This window comes from Denticeps clupeoides, chromosome 2 (genome assembly GCF_900700375.1).
Source record: "Denticeps clupeoides chromosome 2, fDenClu1.1, whole genome shotgun sequence".
NCBI classification, from domain to species: domain Eukaryota; kingdom Metazoa; phylum Chordata; class Actinopteri; order Clupeiformes; family Denticipitidae; genus Denticeps; species Denticeps clupeoides.
Genome location: NC_041708.1, coordinates 30696244 through 30710170, shown reverse-complemented (window position 1 = coordinate 30710170; position 13927 = coordinate 30696244). Strand labels below are relative to the sequence as shown.

The 13927-nt window shown below is 43.1% G+C and overlaps 1 protein-coding gene across 1 annotated transcript in view; it reads right to left on the bottom strand.

The window, feature by feature from the left end:
- The window catches only part of LOC114784261 (dihydropyrimidine dehydrogenase [NADP(+)]-like), a 139217-nt gene that overhangs the window by 20098 nt on the left and 105192 nt on the right, over positions 1–13927 (bottom strand). The window contains exon 18 of the mRNA XM_028969524.1: positions 294–436. Coding sequence (XP_028825357.1) covers positions 294–436 — 143 coding nt within the window. The remainder of the gene's footprint in view (positions 1–293; positions 437–13927) is intronic.

Here is a 13927-nt window from a genome sequence, read left to right as displayed (position 1 = left end):
TCGGTTGAAGAATAAAAGAAGATATCAGCAAAAGAACTTTTCTTTACAATATTCCAAACAAGTGCGTAGTTAATTAGAGGTTTGCGTAGGAAGGAGTTTTAAATCTTGCACCCAAGACCATCCTGTTCCACACCCACATCCTCAAATGATCTGAATATCATCAAGAATAAGGGTCTCAGCCAACAGCAGCCAATCAATATACAATCAGTAAGTTCTGTTGATGGCCCGGTCTGATGAAACAAATACAAGAAAGCACCCAATCCCCCCATTTATGGAACCGGGTCAGACGTTACCTGTAGGACCGATGCACCGGCGTGGAGGAACTGCAGGCCACTTTCAGCAGACTCAATGCCCCCAGTGGCCAAGATGGGAAAGCCAGGGAGGGCTCTTGCTATGGCTGACACGGCACGCAGCGCTATGGGCCGGATAGCATTTCCTAGATAGACAAAAGAGATTACAAACAGCTTAATGTTCATTCCCTTTAAATTTCCTCAATTTAATCCTCACATTCTGCTGAAAAGAGCCTTGATGGATAAACCAAAGCAGGAGCTTAGTTGATGTCTGGATCCAAAATCATGTTAGCATTTTAGAAAGGTGTTTGAGGTGGCCATAAATGACTTGGGATTCTGCTCCTCCACTCATGAGCCACTAATGTTACGCCCCTTCATTTATTTACCAGGGTCTCTGTGTCCTGAATGAATTAAAACCTCCATTCCAATCACCCTGACAGATGGAGCAGTTTATCACATTAGATTGAACCTCATTTAGGTGCCAGGATTCTCTTGCATTGATCAGCCCCAGACATTGTCCTCCCTCATTTAGCACCACTGCCTCTAAAGGCTTGCATGCAGACATACACACACTCACACCATGGATGCCTCTTCAGTGTTATATACTGGTGACACTATAAACCTAAAAGTGGACAATTTTGGTGATTAGGAATGGGATGGAGGGCTGGTCCTCCAGAAATCATTGGGTGTCAGTTGCTCTCAAGTTTCTTGCTCAGTACAGACAAACACAAACAGTATGAAAATTACATTTACCACTTTTTGTGGTACAAGTGTAAACTCATGAGCAACACACAAGCTTCAACAACTCTGCCCTATTCAACTTCACATCCCTGATGCAGACCATTCGAAACATGGCAGAAACAGAGCAGGCCAATGCTCAAACATGACAGGTCTTGCGGCAAGTGTGGCCAGACCGAGTTTAAGACATTTAATCCCACCGGTTTCTGCAGGTCACACAAGCATTATGGATTTTGGTGACATGCGCCAGATTTGGATTCTGTCAAATGACAGGCTTATCTCGCCTAACCCTACTCAGAGCAGAGACCCAATAAAAATGCCATCTTTGACACCGACAGACATGTATCCTACTGATGTGAATTACAGTCAACTTAGTCACGAGATCCCAGCTGACACACGTATATAGGAGACAGGGACGTTCAGACACTGAACACACACGGCCAATGCAGGCAGTGTGGAGAAAAGATGCTGTTGCAGAGTACAAAAATGTTCTCTGTAAGCATGTAAAACAATGAACACTTGAATGAGGGAGAAAATAATAGGTTTTAATATTTTATTTAAATGTATCTTGACCTTTAATTAAAACAAACAAATATTTTTACAAGTAAAACACAGGTTACAGAGATTAGTAATGTAACTACATAACACACATCACATACCCTGTATAGGTACTTCAAATGTCTCACATTAATATAAAAAAAAATCTATATATTTACATTTACAGCATTTATCAGATGCCCTTATGCAGAGCGACTTACACTCAGCAGTTACAGGGACAGTCCCCCCTTAGGGTTAAGTGTTGTGCTTAGGGACACAATGGTAGTAAGTGGGTTTTGAACCTGGGTCTTCTGGCTCATAGGCAAGTGTGTTACCCACTAGGCTTCTATTACCCACCACCCATATATCTAAACAAAAAAGGCTTCTAGACTAAAGGCAGAAACGTTTTATTGACATACATTATGGGGACACTGAACTTCTCTTCATAATCTCAAATATCCCTGTAATGCAGTGTGTATTCCAGTTAAAAATCTTTGTAAAGCACAGAAACCAACATTCACACACACACAGTTGCATTTTCATTCTGCATTTTCATCTTGGCCACATCAGCACACGCAGAAAACAGAGCTTATTGAGCTCCTGTACCTCTCACAAACACAGCTACTGTACGTGGTGCCGCTTTATCATTGGACGTGGTCTGAAGCAATGCAGTGCTCCTCAGGTAACCTCAGAAGAAACCTGCCCAAACCAGAAGCCAGTCCACTTAGGCAAGCTCAACACGTAACACCCGCTACTCTGATGAATAATTCCACGCACAGAGCCATGCACCGTGGAGGTATCAGCCCGGCCGTCAACTGCCCGGGAATTTGGGTTTCTATTACGGAGCCAAGGAGAAACACAAAAATACATGAGGGCAATTAGAGCAAAATACATGCAGCACTGACCCCCAGTATGGTAATAAGACCCCAAAGCTTGTTTGAGTGGTGGGAACGGTAATGCAAGGAGCAAGATACACAACAGTCGCTCATTTACCAACACATGTAGAGCTGACAGCCACGGCCAGAGCAGCTCATTGCCTTAACACAGACGTCTGGGGTCTGATTATGTGGCATCTACAGATGTGGCCTAATGTGTGCGATGAATGATAAATGGTAGTTAAAAAAGAGAGAGGGAGCGTTGAAAGAAACTTGGATGAAAGGATGAGCTACAGGGCACGGAGGGGAAGTCAAACATGCACGCCCATCATTATCATATGCCCTTAATGGTGGATACACACACAAATGTGCCATAGCTGTCCACATGGCATTATATGAGATGCTATGAATAGGAAAGAGGCTTACTGTATTCTTGCCACCTGAAAAAACTTAGCATCTGTGTCTTTTACATTTCAATTTATAGTCTTTCCTTTTCTAACATTTTCCAATAATTTTAAAGGTGGCCAATCAAACAGTAGCAAACAACCACATAACCTCCAAACAATTTAATAAATGTTGTATAGTAAATGGGGAACTTATATATTATACATAGACTATTAGCCTGCATATATACTATAATACAATACAATATAATATAATATAATATAATATAATTGGTTATTCCGCTTTTTGTCTCATACTTTACGTAGGGCAAAAACTAAACTGTGTTACATTGTGGCCAATATGATATCGTACAAAATAATTGTCCATTTCTTTATGAAATTACATAGTTTTCATAACATACATTCTGACCTTAGGTTGTGATGTCATGATGGTAAACGAATCTAAAACAGTTTAGAAACCTGTGAAATTTGAATGTTTCACATTCAAGTGCATCAAATTCTACCATATCAAAGTCTACCAAAGTCTACCGAGTTCTACCATAAAGGTAAAATTTCAGAATGTGATTAACCAAGAAACAACATTCTTATTGTAGTATTAGATAGAACTGTCACAGCAACCCTTGGCCTTGTACTTGGTTTTGATGTGCACAGGCTGACCATACTACATTTACATTTACATTTACGGCATTTGGCAGACGCCCTTATCCAGAGCGACTTACAAGGTGCTTAAGTTACTATTCTACCATACTATACAAGTAATGACTTCACAACATACATTTGTGGTCTAGACAAAAACACAATACCAGTAGTGTTTTAATTCATATTTAAAAATGGAATGTTGTGGTATACTCGTGGTTCATGTTTTATTGTAAAAAACTGAACAGTATTTTAAATGGTTTTAAATGCAGATTTTAAACTTATATCATCTTAAAATAAAATGTACACATAAATGAAAACCTCATTTCACTTAATCTCAAAGCAATTTAAAAAAAGAGAAAAAGACAGAGTATGAATTTGAAAAGAACAACAAAACTAAATAAATAAATAAAAATAGAATCTCTGTTTCCAGAAGCAATTGCTGTCGGGCGCACTGCTGTGAAGATGCATTATGCAGAATTCTGATTCTCGCCTTTCGGTATTCGGGGTCCTGAAAGGCCACTGGCTCTCGGATTCACACTCAGCACAGCATAGACCAGTCAGGGCAGTGAGGTGGGAGGACAGAGGCGGTTTGGCTGCCAGTGTCTCTCTCCTACAGTCACCGCCCGGCTTTATTCTCACACCGCTGCAGGCGGGGGGGGGTTGGGTCAGCGAGGCCTGGAACACAGAAAAGTGCTTCCAGAGGATCAGGGACCCTCCTGTCTCCCTCCGTTTACACGTGTGCGGCCTTCTGCTACCATTGTCCCCATGTAAATGCATCTGTGTTTCCCTCAGCCGCTGCACCGTACCAGCGCTGTAACGCTGCAGGGTGAGAGGCGGCTTCGTAATGATAAAGCATGCTTGATTACCTCGCATTACCCTGTGCGACAGGCGTCCTCTTGCTGAAAAGCGCCCGTTGATTTCTCTTTCACAAGGTGCGTACAATAGGCCTGAGCTGTATATGAGCTGTAGCCACTGCCCACGTACACACACTCACACACACAGAGAGGGACTGCATTGCATCAATAAGTTATGTGCTGTGTGCTTATTGCTGTGTGCAATGCATTGTAAAACGTAACAATACAGGCGAAAACAGCGAGGACAATGTGTCACATACAAAATCTCCAAGCAATAACTGCTTGTACCTTAACACCCACAAGCATGTTAAATACTGAAAGCACGTGTAGCTTTTCTACTTGTTATTCCCATGCCTTTGAAGTTGCCACAAATGCAAGGATAATTCATAAAAAAACTATCCATTTGTGGCATCATTACTTTTTTCCCTTTCTGATGTAAACAATTGGGTTTTTATTGTTTGATGTAGGTCACATTTCATTCCAGCTGCCCTTATGATCATCCATCTTCATCAGAAGCTAAAAAACTATAAGCAACGCCTGATGGATGAGTCAATTGCAAAAGGGGAAATATTAATACTGATGCAGCACTAATAAAACTATTGTCCGGACCAGGGTAGCTACTAAAGCTAATAAAGCTTTTGATCACAATGCAAGAAGAAAAGTTATAATGAGGACTAATGATCTTGCCCCCCCCCCACATGATTAATATTTGTACGGCTCAATTATTTTCTATGTAATCACAATATCTGCTAAATTGTTTCGAATTCCCTTCCTGTTGCACATTAATCTAATTATGATTCATGCATGGTGCAGCAGTAGAAAGTTCTTTCTGCTAAAGGCTAAATATATTCACACTGCATAGGAACACAAACCATGGCTGGCAGAGATAGGCATGGCAAGCGGTTCAGACAACAAAGGGTTTTTGCTGAAAGCTTGGACATTAAGTTGTCCTGTTTGTGTCTGCCTGTGTGTGTGAGTGTGTGTATGTGTGTGTGTGTGTGTGTGTGTGTGTGTGTGTGTGCATGCCCAATGCCTTGGATGTTTGTAAAAAGGTTCTTGGACCATGACCATTTAAATATTACGTCCAAAACGGCATGTCAATAATGCGTTTGTGGATATTTTTTTCTCTCTCTCTCACCTTCAGGCTCCTTTTAAGGAAGCTGTACCATTTCCATATTGATGGGGCCTAAAGGTGTTTTTCTTTTCTGAAGACCTTAGTACTGGGAGGGAAAAATAAATAATTGTGCACCCACAGTACTTTGGCAAATAAAATAAGGCAATTGTGTGTTATATTGTAGCGAGCCCACAGGATTCTGCCTGGGTGGCAAAAAGTCATTTAAAGCGCCTTTTCCTTAAGAGCCACAGGCGAGTCTCTAACGCCACGCAATCAAATTATAGAGAGAGAATCCAGTGAGCTCCACGGCCCGACACAGGCCTGCACTCCCATCCAGCGCTTTTCAAGAGGCCAGAGCCTGAGGGAAAATCAGCCCTGACCAGGACATCAGGGGAAAAAAAGAGAAAGAGAGGAAGAGAGAGAAGGGTGAAAAAGTAAAGAATGAAGGGTGAAAAAGTGAAGAAGAGAGACTGACTGAGAAAGAGAAAACATCAAGCAAAGGACTGATGCAAGGTGAAAAAGTGAAGAGGGGCAGAAAGGTGGAAGAAGGGAAATAGGCTGATGCAGGGTGAAGAAATTGAAGAAGAGTGAAATAAAAAGGAGAGAAGGGAATAAAGAAGATGAGAGAGAGATACAGGGTAAAAAAGAAGAGAAGAGAGAGAGAAGGAATAACAAGAGAGACAGAAATAAATGCAGGGTGAAATACCAAAGAAGGGAGAGAAAAAAAAGATAGAGGCAAAAATGAAACAAAAGAGTAATGCTGGGTCAAAATGGGGAGTGGTGAAGGAAGGAAGCGGCCCCGTAATCAGAAGGTTGCCGGTTCGAATCCCGATCTGCCAAGGTGCCACTGAGGTGCCACTGCGCAAAGCACCGTCCCCACACACTGCTCCCCGGGCGCCTGTCACGGCTGCCCACTGCTCACTCAGGGTGATGGGTTAAATGCAGAGGACAAATTTCACTGTGTGCACCGTGTGCTGTGCTGCTGTGTATCACATGTGACAATCACTTCACTTTCACTTTAAAATATAGAGAGCAGAGAGATTAAAAAAGGGTATATAAAGGCAGATGAGGAAGAAAGGAAGGGAGGAAGACTATATTTACTGGTTAATCAACACCAGTAGAGTGTACGTTAGTAAGAAGAGTGCGGAAAGTATACACGAGGAAGCCATAAGGAGAAGGGAAACTTCGAACAACCGAAGACGTGTACGGCGTGTGTGCACTGGTGCTGGTGGGCAGGGCCCATGCTAGCTCCTCCCACACATTCCGACTCCTCTGCCGCTGCTCCCCGGAGAGCAGAGTGATTGATAGCCTAATCCAATGACTGTATTAGCGGTGCTTCATCGCTGCCCGTGTCCTTATCATAAGCAGTTAGCCTATGGTTACATTCACGGCTCGCTGGCTGGTACTGGCCCATAAGATTTAAAGCTCTGGCCTTTAGAAAATATTTAACATAAAACTGAAATCTTGACAGAGCCGAGACGCCGCGGTGAAGGCGCTTTTAATTAATCGGAGCTGCTGCGGCATGCTCTGCCTAACACGGACGACTGTTGTGTGGATTACCGAAACACGCAGCACTAAATTAAACAGCCGGGGCGCTGCTGTCCCGCACTGAAGGGGTGGACCTGCTGGTGGGAATGAAATCCCTGTTCATCATCGATACACGGTTTGCATTTGTGTCCAAAAGAACAGGGGTTGCGTCCAACTGACTTTCTCCTCGCGAGACACCCCAACGTTGCAGCCTTCCAGGTGGACTCAGTCGTGAATAATCTGCCACAAAGGCAGGAAACGTGTGGATTGGAGGAGGAGACGTTCCATCGGGCACAATAAGCGCTGGCGGACAATCTCAGTCTCAACTCAGTGACACGACTGGTCTCTCCGTAAAACATGGACCGGGCCTAGAACGTCTAACAGGAACATCTGTTCTGGAACGTGCGTTGTTGTTGCCAAAGCCTGTGAGATCAGAGCGAGGAAAACAGAGCAGGCAGGCGAATGATAGAGAGGGGGAGAGAGCGATGTGGTGAGGAGGTGTGTTGATGTGCTGTGAGGAAATAGCACATGCCATTTGCGGGTTGCTCATTGGAAACACTGCACACACACACACACACACACACACACACACACTCCTGGAACAGCAATCCTGCCCACGTCCTACCAAGTTCCAAGGAGAGTTCTGACAAGGCACTCAAATGCACTTAATGCTAATGCACATTAATGAAGGAGAATACGCACCCACCCACCTTACACACATAGACATACCAACACCGATTGACTCACCCAGGAGAAAGACAGACAGACAGAACGATAGACACTTCTGGCCAGCAATGCTTATCGTTCAATCTTTCATCGTGGTTTGGGGTTACCAGAAAATTTCGACCGCTACAAAATTTGCCAGAGAAGAAGAAGAAGAAAAAAAAAACTCATCACACAGTGGGCCAGCCAGGCCTCCTGACCCTCAGAAGTCCCAGCAGCCTGCACAATGGCACTATAAATCCATTTGATCCATGCACTGTCACACAGAGCAAGGGACAAATGCATAAACTGAAATGGACTTTATATGCACTGGGAACAAAACAACAACAAAGACACCGCCTCTATATAAATTGAGTCCCCTAAAATGCACAATAGCTTCCTTCGAAAGTGCTTCCTGCTCAAAGTCGGGATCAAAGTCGGGATCTGCCGACGTCTTTGGCGGACTACAAAATCCATATCGAAGAACTAAAACTAAAACATGTTATGACATTCTTGTCGTAAAAAGCAAGTGTTGCTTGTGAAATGTCAGTCAGTATAAGGGACCGAGCTTCAAAACCCACAGAATAAAGCACTTGACATTTCCACGCGTTTGGCTGCACCGGGAAGCGCGGGGATCGTTCAATGGGGATGTTTGTGGAGGAGACGGCGCCGCGGAGAGACGGCTGTCAGATCACTGCTCGCTCCGGCTCTGATCTCCGCGGCGAGCCGTCCCTACCAGCTGCAAACTAGCACCTGTCATGCCGGTACCGTACACGCGGCGAGGCAAATAAACACGCGCGCCCACGCATATATAGGAGTGCGGAGAAGCGGTTTGTGCCCCGGGGAGGGAGGGGAGCACGCCGGGCACAGGCGCACGCGGCCAGGAACCGAGGCGCAGACAGGAAGCTGGCGTGGGTCCATTTTACAGCAGCCTTAGCCCCCCCCCAAACAGGCCACAAGCCGTCTAGACGACAGGGAGAGTAAAGAGCACCAGACGTCAATGTGGATGTCCTGCTATTCAGAAAACCTGAAGATTGGAGGAGTGTCAGGGCATAAGTTAAAGTCGGTTTCATTTGGAAGGGAGGAACAGAATGAAGAACCTCTTAAATAAGGTTTCAGAAGAGGTTTGTAAGATTGTTAGTTTGGAGGTTTGTAACAAAGGAGTAATGCTGAGAAAACCAGGAAGAAAGGGATGATGTTCAGTAGAATAATGTCCAGTCACTTGGAAGAGAATTGACTTCTTAAACAACTAAGGACAAAGGTAAGTTCAGAAATATATGTCAGGAAGTCCGAAATATAAGGAATGAAGCTAGTAACGCAAATTCAGGAGAGCGAGGAAATTCTGATTTTGTTTACTCACAGGACGAAATTTCCTTTCAATCTCTCTGTGATTCCGTCTCGTGTCACCTGTCATGAGTGCCTGTTTACTCTTCCACATCCATCGAGACCTGTGTCCCGTGGAAAGTAAATAATGGACCAAGCATGTCCATTGTGGGAGAACGCCCTCTAAATAAGTGTCCGTGGAGTCGGTAGTGACCTCCTTGTCGGCGCTCTGATGGTGCGCACGGTGCTATTATGGCATTTGTTTGCAGTCTTGGTTCTATTGTACTTCTGATGGAGGGATGGTGGAGGGTGGCGTTAGAGACTTGTGGGCCGGCTCCTACGCAGCAGTGGGCTGATGGATGTCTGGGAGAGGCTGGGCAGGGAAAGGCCTGGCGGCTGCTCGGCCGGGGCTAACTCCTACGGGATGTCACCGAAGCCGCCAGCCACAGCTTAAATGGGAAAAAAGATGACATTGAGTAGTTTTGCTTACATAAAATACTGCCGCAATAGTGTCTCGATTAATTTTTAATGCCTACTGCCACCCTAACCCTGTTTCTTCCCCTTCCTCCAGTCTTCTTTCCTCCTTTTTTATATTCTCTCCAGCAACTGATGCCAGCAGGCGGAAAAGACAGGGAACAGGAGAGGGGTAGGGGCGCTACAGAGCACCCGCCCGTCCAACCACATCACAGTCTAACTGTCACAACCCGCATGGAGACACTGCGCCACAAGCTTACATCAATCTACTGTAACGCAGCTCATGAATGGCATTATTTATGCGTCGACGGAACAATGGCACACTGATACAGTGGTGGAAGGCACAGAGCAGCGGCTTCGCTATGAATTATTGAACTGGATTTGTGAGTGGACAGCGGTGTGGGGGGCTCCGGGAGGCTGAGATTTGGCTAGCCTGGAAGATAAATAAGAATGGGACAGGGAGATGTATCATCTGCAAGGGCAGGCAAAGCAAACTATTTATTAGAAGCCACATGTAAAAATATACTAAAGCACAGTCGCTGCACCCAAGGGAAATACAGAGACTCCAGCTTTTTATTAGCTATTTATTCTTTATTAGAAACACTTTTTCTTACCCAATTCACACCCATTTTACCTACCACACAGACACACTTCCCATTCATCAAGGTTTCTAACCAAAGGACCAGTGATCACTGGATACTATTTTTGTCTCTGTGTAGGACAATAAAGCTTATACAGATGAGTACAGAAAGTATTCAGAACCCCCTTAAATTTTTTCACTCTTTGTTATATTGCAGACATTTGCTAAAATCAAATTTTTTTTTTGCAGATTTATTAACAAAGAAAAACTGAAGTATCACATGGACCTAAGTATTCAGACCCTTTGCTCAGTATTAGAATCTTTTTGGGAAAGTTTTTCACACCTGGACTTGGGGATCCTCTGCCATTCCTCCTTGCAGATCCTCTCCAGTTCCAGCAAGATGGATGGTAAACATTGGTGCGCAGCCATTTTTAGGTCTCTCCAGAGAAGCTCAATTGGGTTTAAGTCGGGGCTTTGGCTGGGCCATTCAAGAACAGTCACAGAGTTGTTGTGAAGACACTCCTTCATTATTTTAGCTGTGTTTTGAGTCATTGTTTTGTTGGAAGGTAAACCTGTTGGGGCTGTGGGGGCCTAGTGGGTAATCAGAAGGTTCGAATACTGATATGACAAACAAAATGACAATCATTCACTTTTTTTTGTCTGATGTCCTGAGCACTTTGGAGAAGGTTTTGGTCTGGTACATCCCTGTACTTGGCCTCATTCATCTTTCTCTCGCTTGCAGCCAGTTGTCTTGTCCCTGCAGCTGTAAAACACCCCCACAATGCTTCCACCACGATGCTTGGGACTGTTGGGACTGTATTGGGCAGGTGATGAGCAGAGTCTGGTTTTCACCACACATACCACTTTGAATTGAGGTTAAAAAAAAGTTCTATCTTGGTCTCAGACCAGAGAAGCTTATTCTCACCATCTTGAAGTCCATCAGCAAACTCCATGCAGGCTTTCATGTGTGCACTGAGGAGATGCCATAAAGCCATAAAGCCTCAACTGGTGAAGGGATACGATGATGGTTGACTTTCTACAACTTTCTCCCATCTGCAGACTGCATCTCTGGAGCTCAGCCACAGTGACCTTTGGGTTCTTCTTTACCTCTAGCACCAAGGTTCTGCTCCACTCAATAGCTCAGTTTGGCCAGTCGGCCAGCTCTACGAAGGGTGTCTTCCATTTAAGGATCATGGAGGACACTGCAGAAGAATTTTTTTCTAACCCTTGGCCAGATCAGTGCCTTGCCACAATTCTGTCTCTGAGCTCTTCGGGCAGTTCCTTTGACCTCACGATTCTCATGTGCATGCATTGTAAGCTGTAAGGTCTTATATAGACAGGTGTGTGGCTTTCCTGATCAAGTCCAATCAGTTTAATCAAATATAGCTGGACTCAAATGAAGGTGCAGAACCATCTCAAGGATGATCAGAAGAAATGGACAGAACCTGAGTTAAATATATGGGTGTCACTGCAAAGGGTCTGAATACTTAGGACCATGTGATATTTCACATACTTTTTGTTTTACTTTTGTCTGCAACAATTCTGTCAATATGGGGTGATGTGTGTACATTCATGAGGAAACTTAAATGATTTTAGCAAATGCTTGCAATATAAATTGAAGGGAGTCTGAATACTTTTCGTACCCACTGTATGTTAAGTTAAATGGCGTAAATGTAAATATTTTGTGATAATTCCTTTGATAATGCATTATCAATAAACTGATGTCTTAGGTTAAGAAGAAAACAGATTAAAAACATGAAATTGTGCTTTGTTTTTTTTTATCATATCATACTCAACTGTCCTGCAACATATGAAGCATCATAGAATCATCATGATGTCATGTCCTTTACTGTGGGGGATTTGCATGTTTTGGGGTGTGAAAATGACCACATTTATGGTGGTGGGGCTATAGCATCTATTGCTACACAGAAAAGGTGTACCAACATGGTGTGTGTTATTTAGTCCACCCCGTGCAAATGTATGACTGGAATTACCATGAGACAAAAAAATTATATTCACACTGAGGCATATAGTATGAAAGATGGCAGCCCATAGCCCCTCATGAGAGGCAGAGCAATTGTACTCTTCTCAAAACACATCTGTATAATGTCTCTTTTAAAGAGTCCAACTTTTTCAGACAATGTCAATATCCCATGGCAACCCGTTCCACTCCTTTCAAGTCCTACCACCAAGGCACATCAGTCAGAATTGATATGGGGGATGGGGGAAGGGGAGAGAGCGGAACGAGGAAAAAAAAAATTAAAATGTCTCCGTCAGACAATGCTTACATGAGAGGCGATCTTCAAACAACCACGCCAAAGGAGACACTGATATTATCAGGTAATGTCTTCAAGAGCAACAATCCCTGAGAGATTCGACATACCTACCTGGCTTCGCTGTTCCTTTCTTTACAGTATAATGCATGTAATTACCACAGGAGGCCTTTAAAGAACAGTACCCACAAATTTTCTGAAATCCAACACAAAACAGACTAATTGTACCACTCTGTGAGTGCCAAACTTTTTTTTTTGGAACAGGTTTGGAATTCTTTGGAGCTTTTTCAACAATCCAATATCCCTGACCGATGGCCAGGCTACTACCTCAATTGCATGATACATTTTAAGGGTGGGGATTTTTTTTTCATGAACTATAAAATATATATTTTTTGCACAATAGATAATTTTAAAATGGTTCCAAGCTGTATTGACACTTCAGTCATACAGCCATATTTAAATAGTCGATAACCTCTCAGCTGAATGTCACCAACCAGATAATCAACTGCATCTCAAGAACATTCTCAAGAACATTATTAAATATTAATACAGAAGAAATTACAACTTCTGGAAGCCCTTTCAGCATTCTTGCCAAGTCCACCCCCTCACCCCATCTACATTTCCATGTTAGTACATGGTTTCCTTATATAGGCTGCCCTCAAGGAAGAAATTTACCAGGATCAGAGACAAGACACAAGATGCAAACCTATATACAGTATCTATCTGTCTGGCTATGGTTTTTGCTTTGGTCTGTGTGTCTTTTTTGAATCATGTTTGTGAAGTTTGTATCATGACTGTCAAGTATTTTTAAAAATATGATTAAATCTGGCCTATAAAATTACGTTTTTGGGATGGTTTTCAGGGTGGTTCCATTAGCCACCAATGCATAAGAAAAGTAACTGGTAGGGGAGGAAATAAGAAACTACAACTGACAACACAGCCAGTTAATTTCCATCAACACAGTCGTATGGTCTTTAATTAAGGTGATATTGGCAAAAGGTGAAACCTGTACTCAGATCATTACAACTAAGCCATAATATTTAAACGACAGAGATGATCCAGAGTGAAGCATAATGTGAAGCTCTCATTGAGCTCAATCAGTGCTGCTTCATGCAGAAGGAAAATTATTAAACTGGATATTCGGCTTTCTTCTGATGCAGCTGAGACGGGCTGGTTGGCTCGCCTTAAATTCATGTTGCCATTATAGAGGAATGCAATGTTAGCTTTCAAAGATAGCACTGGACTGATAATAACGTAATTCTTAAAAAGCCTACACCAAACACTAAAATATTCCAATGTATTCCAATGTAAATGAAAAAAAAAAATTGTCCCAAATTTTGGTTGAGGACACAAACTAAAACACCATAAAACAGAAAAACATATTAACATAATAAAAAACACACATACACAAATTCTTCAAAAACACACACACATAACTGAAATCAGACACAGAAACCTGCATAAAAATGCATGCCATACACACTAGTGTATGTATACATCACACACCACCCAAAAATATACTCTCCAGGCAAACAAAAATGCATGTCATACACAAGTGATAAGGCAGAGAACACACTCCACACACACACACACACAC